The sequence below is a fragment of the Chaetura pelagica genome, unplaced genomic scaffold (genome assembly GCF_000747805.2).
Source record: "Chaetura pelagica isolate M959 unplaced genomic scaffold, ChaPel_1.0 scaffold45, whole genome shotgun sequence".
Lineage (NCBI taxonomy): Eukaryota > Metazoa > Chordata > Aves > Apodiformes > Apodidae > Chaetura > Chaetura pelagica.
The window spans coordinates 5,001,108-5,010,249 of NW_009953217.1; the positions used below are offsets into that span (position 1 = coordinate 5,001,108).

Sequence of the window (9,142 nt, forward strand, 5' to 3'; positions counted from 1 at the left end):
GGAATCCTCAGACAGGAACATGTATTCTCAGAGGTATTCCCAACATGGGTTCAGGCTGTGGGAGACACGCTTGGATTTGCTATTTTACTTTCTAGTGTCATTCCCCAGGTTCAGCATGTCCCCAGCAGTCCCACAGCCTCCTGACCAATGAACTGTTCTGAGAGCAACCCCAGCTCTGCAGAGAGTGACCTCTGCAACCTCCAATTGAAGTGGTGGGCACCCACCTGGTCATTTGCTGGATGCAGTGAGCTCGGTAGTTCTCATAGTGGACATCACAAGTGACGTCCTTCAGGTCGTGCATGTGTGTCCGGATCAGCATGTTCCGCAGCTTCACAAAGTCACAGTGTGCCTGGTTTTCTACTGCAGAAGCAACAACAACAGAGTGCTTGGATGTAGCACCTCACCAGCCCTCTCCAGGGAGCCCCTTCTCACCTCCTGGCAGGCAACCCGGGGACTAAAACTGCCTACAGGGCTCCTTCCCCATCCTCCCTCCACTCTTCCTCACCAGTGCCTGGGGCTCTTCCTCCTGGCCCTGACACAGGCCTCAATGATGCTCTGTGCTTTTCAACACCAAGGCCAGGCTCCTGAGATCACTGTGATCCCAGGACTTTTTCTGGGTAAAAGGATTAATTAAGCCCATACAGCAGAGCCCTGAAAGAAGATGCTGCTCCCAGGTACATGGGGTGTCATTGTTGTAACAACAGTGAGCAATGGAAGCAAACTGTCTCCTCAGAATTTAGGACTGATCAAAAGGCCACTCTAGGCAGTTTCCTCGAAGGACTTGAATCAGTCTCTGCAGAGCACAGCCATTAGCAGGCAATGGTCTGGAGAGCTGAAAGAGCTACTGTTACTATGAAGAGCGAGGCCTCATGCAGCACTGCAGGACTCTGCAGGGAAGCGCTGTGCTTGCCTTGGCAATCTCCATTTACCTCTGTGCAGGGCTGGGGAAGCTGGCGGGGTCAGGGCCAGGGTTTCACCAAGTTGATCCCACTGCCAAATGCCAGGACCCCAACAGGCACAGTCCACTCTGGAGCCAGTAAGAGAGCAGAGGCAGCAGCTGGGCAGCCCAAGCAGCTGGCACCAGCCCATCAATGCACATACAGGCTTTAGGAATCTAAAGCTGCAAGACCTTAAAGCAATGTGCCAGCACGTGGGAGTCAGCAGCAGCAGCAGCAAAAGCCATGTTAGGGTTATTCTGCCGATGCGTTTTATGAAATTTCTCCCTTTAGAAAGGGAAGAAAGTTAGAGAAAAACACATCATGCACCAGCACCTCCATTGCAGCAAGTCCAGCACATACAAGAGAAGTAGAAGAGTGCAGGAGGGTTTATGATGCAGTTTGGCTAAGCACAATGGCTCCTTCCAGAAACTAAACTGCCAATGCCCAGCCTCCCCCCTTAAGAAGGAGCCATATCTTAGTGTGTTAAAGCCCAGTTATTCTTCTATTCACACTGGAGCCTCTCTTCTTCACTCTGTCATGGGTTCAAAGACAGGGTGATTGCTACACCCCCAGCAACAGACCTCCTGAGCGGGTCCCAGTGCCTCTGTCTCTACCCTAACCTTGTCCCTGCCATAAGCCAAAGGTGGCACAGTCAGTCATGGCAGAGGTGAGCTTCTCCCTGACATCCCCACTGCATGTGCCCACTATGGCCCCCAGGCACCACACTCACCTTCCACAATGCCCCAGGGGTAGAGCCGCCCTCGGACCCGCTGGCCTTTTGCCTCCACCACGGTGTTACTGCCGATGACTGCAAATGGGGCGCTCTCCTGGAATGGGAGGCATTGATGAGCCCAGCTCAGCCCCGGGCTGCACATGGATCCCTCCCCCAAGGTCCAAGCTCAAGTGGAGGTGAACAGGAGGAAGAAAGTGCAGGCAGGAAAGCCACAAGGACATCCACACCTGCCACAGCACAGGACACCACAACCAAGTTGCAGAAGCCTAAGGCACTAGGATCTGCAGGTAGTCTCATTCCCAGCCTGTCCTTCTCAGTTGTGCTGAGGGAGGCTGTATTTCTGCAGATGTCTGTAGCCAGATGTCTGCATCCCTTCTTTGAGGGAAAACTCTACAAGGAAGCCAGAACAGAGGCTTGGACACCAAGTAAGTGGGACAATGTAGGCCAAGAGCTTGACTGTGGAGGGAGGTAGAGGCTATGCTCCTCTATGCTCAGAAGGGAACCAAAGCCTGTTGCCCCTCTCTGTCAGGAGAAACAAGGCCAAACTGTATGCACCTGCAGGGCTGGCTCACCTTGGGAGAGTGTCAGGCATGGGCTGCTGGGGCCTCCAGACAGGCCTGTATGATGATGTTGCCTCTTTCCATGCAACTGACATGCCACAGTGGTGCATCATCACCCACAAATTGCTCCTCCTTGCTGATGGCCTCACTCAGAAATAGGTGCTTACAAATGCCATATAACCCAGGCTCTATCTCAAACATACAACTGGGGTAGACCAAGGAAAGACTGACACTGCCTGGTGGGAGAGCAGAAGTGCTATGTCTTCATTCCACACTTGACTTCATGGCACCAGCAAGGACATCAGCACCTTTTCCAGGCCATCTATCACATGAGCCAGTGTAGGCTGCTCCGCAGATACCAACAGCACAGGCCTTTGGCACACATAGGGCAGCTCTGACTTCCTCAGGAACAACCAACATACCCATGAGCCAGGCTTCCCAGGCCCCTGCTCAGCAGGCTTCTTACCTTCAGTTCTCTGTCTTGCTGCTTGAACTCCTCGTCTTCATCAGATTCGCACTCAGGAAACTGGTACACTTTAATGCCAAATTTGTCAATCTCTTCCCGGATCTGTTTCCATGCAAGACAAAAACAAAAAGACACAACTCTGAATAATAAAAAATGCTGGATTTGCTCTCTGTGCTACCATGGGCTTGCTATAGCCTACAGGTAGTGAAAGGATTTTATGTTTCTTCTAAAGCTGGCCTCTCTTCAGAAACCACTTCCCTTCTCACAGCAGACCACTGCTGCAATTAGATTTGCAGATACCTGCACACAAACACTGTATTTTTATACGTACATATATAATACATCAGGTACACTTGCTCCCCTCCCTCCTCAGCACACCCCTGCTGCCACATCAGATACACCCCTGTAGAGAACGAGCATCTCACCCTCTCTTTTAGCTTCCGGATCTCGGAGGGGATCAGGCAGTCGGCTTTGGCAATCAGGGGCACAATGTTGACCTTCTCATGCAGAGCCTTCATGAACTCAACATCCACAGGCCTCAGTCTGCAGCAGGGACAAGGAGGGACATGGTGAGCAAGGTCACACTGGGCAGCTCCCCCTCCAGCCTCTCCCACCCACCCAGCATGAAAGGAAAAAGAAAGCACTGTCCCATGAGCCTGAAATGGCATCAGACAGTCTTAAGCTAGGGCTTTATCTTCTGGAAAGCTGTCTCAGATTTTAGCTCCTGAGTGTCCCACACATGCACATGCTGGGTATCATTCCCTTACATGCCACATACTGCCCAGGACACAGCCCAGAGTCTGTGTCCAGCTGCCCTCAGCTGCAGGCAGCTAACATGGTCCCTCCAGCTGCTCCAGGCTAGGTTGGCACATGAGCCACCAAAGGGAAAGGACTGAGGACAGCTCAAAACTCCCTTTCCTACCCATCAGTCAAGCTTAGCTAGATAGGAAGGTACAAGTCTGTATGGCATTATTTCTCCTGATTTACAAAATAGGCTGCAAGGCCTAAAGGAGATGATGCCCTCACCCGTGACCAAAGGGCGAGATGAAGTAGAGGCAGCAATGAACTCGGTTGTCCTGGATGTTCTTACGGTTCAGGCCACTCTCATCACGGAAATACTGTTCAAACTGCTGGTCAATGTAGTCGGTGATGGGCTTCCAGCTGAGAAGGGTAATTCAATCAAAACAAAATAATGTGTTTAATGGGACACTGTCTCCTAGGGACCATGAGGCTGCATCATCCCCTTCCTGCTGCCAGACCCCCTTCCTATGAACCACCCACAGAAAGCAGGTTGGCCAAGGACTAGGAGGAAGGCAGCAGTGGCCTGCTCACCACTCAGTGTTGTTAACAGCATCTCCAAAGCCTGGTGTGTCCACTATGGTCAGCTTCAGCTTGACACCCTTCTCCTCAATGTCCACCGTGTGCTTGACGATCTCCACTGTCTGGTTGATTCTCTCTTTGAACAGAAATACATGAGTTAATGCCAGAGAGTAGCAGGATCCCTGCTCACACCCTCGACAAGCCAGCTCCCTCCTTACTACTGAGCACAGGGAGTAGCATGGGTTTCAAAAAACCCTGATCATCCTCTGAGCAGCCTCAAGGGAGTGGTACTGTGGGAAGCCAGCAGCAGGCAGACTCTGAGAAGACATACAAACTTCTCAAGTGCTTTTAGCCCAGCTGTTCTGAACATTTTGTCCAGTCACTTGGGAAGGAGAATCCCTATCTCATTCCAACACCCAAGAACAAAAGAAAAATCTCAACAGCTCAACTCAAAGGCCTAATGCTGCTCTGCATCCCTGTCTTCCCTTCAAAGGACAGAAGGGCCCTATAGCCAAACCCCTTCTGCTCAAATACCAGTGCCTCTGTAGCCAGCAAAGTAGAGCACCACAAGCAAGTGCTGGGATCCAGCTAAACCTGCATCAGCTCCTGAAGCACTGGGATCCAGCTAAACCTGCATCAGCTGCTGAAGCACAGAACCAAAGTACTGGTCCTTAGGACAGTCTAGACCTGTGAACACAAGAACCATTCACCCCTCTTTGTCCCCAACTTACCCTCAGCATTGAGGAGCTTTCTGTCTTTGTAGAGGTCTGTCAGGAACAGGCTATTCACCAGCGTGGATTTGCCCAGACCCGACTCTCCTAATTGACAAAGTGCAAAGGGGAGGAGGGAAAAGCAAGCAACATGACCTACTAATTGACTTATAAATGAAACTGTGAACAAGGCTTTGAATCCTGAGCCAAAGCAAGTGAGAGAGATGAGTTATCAGAATTTCAGAATGAGCTACACATGAATCCATCAATAGAAGGAATTTTGCTGTAAGATATCATAGTCCTTGTACAAATGTGATCTCTCAGCTTCTCCATCATCCCTCCCCTTCCTTCTTTCAGTCCCTGGCTGGCCTTGCCTTCACCACCCAGATCAGGTACTCTGCGTGAGAAGCTACACTCAGTGCTTCATCGTGCAGGTTTTAAGTGGTCAGGAGGTGCCCATTCCTCCTGGGGGAACAGCGTGACTGCAACACATGCTAAGAAACAAAGCAAGGTCTGAGAAAAGGAAAAGAACAAAGCCAGAGGAGGATCCAGGTGCTAATACAGAATCTATGGGAAGTGAGGAGAGCTAGCCCCCTCCATGCACCCACAATATAGCCCAGCCACCTCCATCCATGGGCCATCTCACCTGCAACCATCAGGGTGAAGTCGAAACCCTTCTTCACAGATTTCCGGTGGACCTGGTTTGGCAGAGTGGCAAAGCCCACATACTGCTTCTCATGGTCCTGCAGGGCAGAGGTGGAGGGGAGCAGGTCAAGGAGTGCCACTCCTGTTCAAACCTCACACAGCAAGAGGGATCTGGACTCAGAAAGTTCCTAAGGCAGAGCCAAGGAGTGGAGAAGAGGTAGGTCTCTGTCCGGTGTGGGGCAGGGCACATACCTCCTCTAGGTTTAGAGCTTTCTGCCCTTCCTGCAGGCGGGCACAGAGGACCACCTCCCCACAGCTGCAGCCCTGCTCAGCTGCTCCCACCAGCAGACATGGCAGTTCACAGCAGCCTCCCAGCATGGAGAACACAAGGGAAAATGCACATCCCGCCGTTCCCACCAAAGAGCATGTCTGGGGCTGTTATTGACACACAACTGTGTTCTTTGCTTCTGCACAGTCACAGGCTCCCTTCACAGCAGGATCACCAAAATGTCACCTCTCCCCAGAGCTTTCAAGCCATTTCTGCATCTCTCTCTCCAGAGACACATGCAGTACATGATGGGTAACTGACTATAATTAGCACCTCAGGGCTTGTGGTGTCCTGAGCTGTGTCTGGAGGAAGGTGCAGAGGCTTGCCTTCTGCTTGACCTGAGAGGGGATTATTTCTTGCTGTGTCACAGTCACTCCTAGCTGAGTAAGAGGAAACCCTGAATAAAGTCTAGTGTTATTTCTGAAGAAACAGAAGTTCTAGGAGCACAGGAAGTGGGAATATGTGGAAGTATTGATAAAGCAATTCAGATGCTTTTGGTGAGGGTATTAAATTTGCTATTATTGAAGTGCTACCTACTGCCTAAGCACCCCCAAATGCCTGAGCTAAAGACTGCTTTTAGTATCACTTAAAAGAAACATACTCCTGGGATTCACACTACAGGCAAATCCACAGACCTAGGAGTTCCTCAAAACAAGCCCCATCCCTGCCATGGTTGCCTTCAGGCCCTCTGGCTCTGCTTCCCAATGAAACACATCCATGAACACAAAGTGCACACATAACAGCCCACACCCTCAGTGCAAGGACCAGCGCTGCTCAGTAAGTGGCACAAAGATACAACATCCTTCTCCTTGTGCTTCTCATAGAGCCAAGCTTTGGGTTGGAGCAGGAGACCTGTCCTGATCTTTGCCAGGCTTTTGAAAGACTATGATCACCTTCTCTGTCTGGTGACTCAATATGTTAAACAGTACCAGTAACATGCTAATAAAACCAACGCTGAGGCTTAGGTGCATTTCTCTTATTTTCTTTCTTTTTAACCTAGATGGTTAAGGGATGACAATGGAGACACTGGGGAGCTGAGCTCTGGAGCAACCCCACTTACTTCAGCCAAGTGTAACTGGCTGAACCTGATCTCGTGTCGGTTCAGGCCAAACAAGAACGTGTGGATTTACTGAGCCCCTGGTTACCTCCCCATAGGTCAGTGGAATCACAACACTTGAAATGAACAAAACCCACGTGGTGCAGTTCACTGCCCTTTACCCTTGACTCTAGCGGTCATTCCCCTGGCAGTTAGAAAGGTCAGTGCTGAGTGCCATACCAAGAGAAAAGCTTCCCTTGCCATGGGAGGCAGCCACAGTGGCAAGGGGAGAAGCTGTCACTAGCCATGATCCCCTCCAACCAGCCACAGATGCACTGCAGAGCCCTGCAGAAGCCAGTGGCCAGAATGTCTGCCAAGGGTGAAGAGGCTGGAGATGAAGGGGAAATTGTGGAGAGGGATCCCCTTCTTCTAACAGCCTTCTCTCCAGAACAACAGCATCATCCCTGCACCACAGCCAGCCTAGACCCACAGTTCCTCATTGTGGCTTTGGGACACCCAACCCGTGCTCCCACCCTGGCCATGTTTGGGCACTGTGACAGGCATGTCCCACCAACTCTGCCAACATCAACATGGCACTTAAGGAGCCTGAGTAGATTCCTGAACCTTGCATCTGCCTTGCTCAAAGCTCTACACCAGTCATTATCTCCATTAGGACTGGACACAAACACTATGTGCACAGCAACTATGTACGTGATGGAGAGGGCTGGAAAGGCTACTGAAGGAGGAAGGTGGCTTTCTGCATTGTGAAAAGCTAAAATCCATTAACTAGATGAGAGGTTTGGACTGAGGGAGTTCCTAAAGGCATCACAGCCCCCTCAGCATGCTCCTGATGCTCATGAGCCAGTTCCCATCATGTTGACACAAGCTGGGACAGCTGGTCACTGCATCACACTTCCCTCCCGATCCAGCTGTCAGGAGAGGGCCCTGGCCAGCTGAGCCAGTGGTGCTCTGGCACGAGGAGCCCCTCTCTCACCACCTCCTCCACGTGATGCCTTTGTTCCCACTGGCATCCCACTCGCACATGCCTGGGAACATGCCCCACACACCACAACAGAGGCCACCAAGAGACATGGCAGAGCTTTAAGGCCTTTTACAAAGCAAAGCACGCCAGGCCAAGCAAAACATGTCTGTACTCCCTCAGCACACCGGACATCACAGCAACACACCACAACCTCACAGCCTCCACCACCCAGCTGAGGTGGCCAAGGCTCCTCAGCAGGCAGTGCCCTCCCTTAGAATTCTAGCCAAGGAACAAAGCATTGGTGGGTTCAAGCCCTGTTCCTGTCAGGTACAGAAATATTCAGGATCAGCTGCAGACAAGAGAAACCATCCGCAGTACTGAAGTGTTCAAAGGGCTGCGTGTACCTCCAAGGCAGCATGGCCTCCATCGCTCCTACCATTCCAGATTCCCCCCCCCTCACCTCCCTGGTGGACATGCTGTTTAAACGAATCCAGACCTCATGTGACTTCACCATTCACCTTAGGGATAAATGAAGCCTTGCTGGGCATATTTAAAAGTGCTAATATTAGACATCATGGGACCACAGAAAAAATTAAGAATATCTCCTACCCCAGGCCTGGAGCAAGCCCCAGAAATTATGAAGCTTGTGGAGGATCCTGCCTCCACTTTTTTGAGGGGGGGGCAGGGGGGGGAGGGGAGGTGCGCATCTCAGTGTTAGAGCCTCCAGCACAAGCTGTCCAGCTCCCTCCCAAGCAGCCTTTCCTGCAATCCTTTCCCTTCTGGCCAGGCACAGCCAACACATCCGTGTCAGCACGAACCAGCACAGCCCAGCCCCAGAGGACAAGCAGACCCTTTGCTTCCTTTCATTTCCAGCAAGCTGCATAAATTCATAATGCAAATAGCCCCTGAGGCATCTCCTGTGTACATCTGTTCCCTTGAGCCTGGTGCTGAGCATGGAAGTATCAGCAAAACCAGTCGCCCACCACCAGCATTTGCTGCTGCAGAAAGAAAACAGGCTGGCAAGGCACAGCATTAGCATGGTAACACAAATCAGACTGCGTTTGGGCACACACCCAGGGCTTGCTCTGCCCTGAGCCCCCCCAAGCACAAACACACCATTCAGACAGGGAATCGCTGCATCAAATTACCATACAAAAATGTCTTGCATCTCCCAGCTGTTCCTCGCGCCCTTCAACCCTGCTCCTGCAGGGGCTGCTCCCCTCTTTTCTGTCCCTGCCATCTCCCCCTTACCAGTGTCTTTCCGCTCCTCTGCTCCTCAGAGGTCTCATCTCGTGCTGCACACTTCTGCTCGGGCACCATCCTCCCCCCTCCTGCTCCCCGGCTCGCACTGTGCTATAAATACATCCCCGTACCTTCAGCTTGGCTGGGTGGGTTTGCTGTGCCTGAGTCCTGGGAGAAAGCAG

At 51.6% G+C, this 9,142-nt stretch overlaps 1 protein-coding gene across 1 annotated transcript in view; it reads right to left on the bottom strand.

Annotated features, from left to right (window-relative positions):
* The window catches only part of SEPT5 (septin 5), an 11,617-nt gene extending 2,481 nt beyond the window's left edge, over nucleotides 1-9,136 (bottom strand). Inside the window, exons 1-9 of the mRNA XM_009997657.1 lie at nucleotides 9,092-9,136; nucleotides 5,374-5,470; nucleotides 4,749-4,835; nucleotides 4,030-4,153; nucleotides 3,724-3,858; nucleotides 3,123-3,240; nucleotides 2,698-2,799; nucleotides 1,669-1,765; nucleotides 225-360 (exon numbers count right to left, since the gene is read on the bottom strand). Of these exons, the coding sequence (XP_009995959.1) occupies nucleotides 225-360; nucleotides 1,669-1,765; nucleotides 2,698-2,799; nucleotides 3,123-3,240; nucleotides 3,724-3,858; nucleotides 4,030-4,153; nucleotides 4,749-4,835; nucleotides 5,374-5,383 (809 nt within the window). The 5' untranslated portion in view covers nucleotides 5,384-5,470; nucleotides 9,092-9,136. The remainder of the gene's footprint in view (nucleotides 1-224; nucleotides 361-1,668; nucleotides 1,766-2,697; nucleotides 2,800-3,122; nucleotides 3,241-3,723; nucleotides 3,859-4,029; nucleotides 4,154-4,748; nucleotides 4,836-5,373; nucleotides 5,471-9,091) is intronic.
* Between the last annotated feature and the right edge of the window lie 6 nt (nucleotides 9,137-9,142).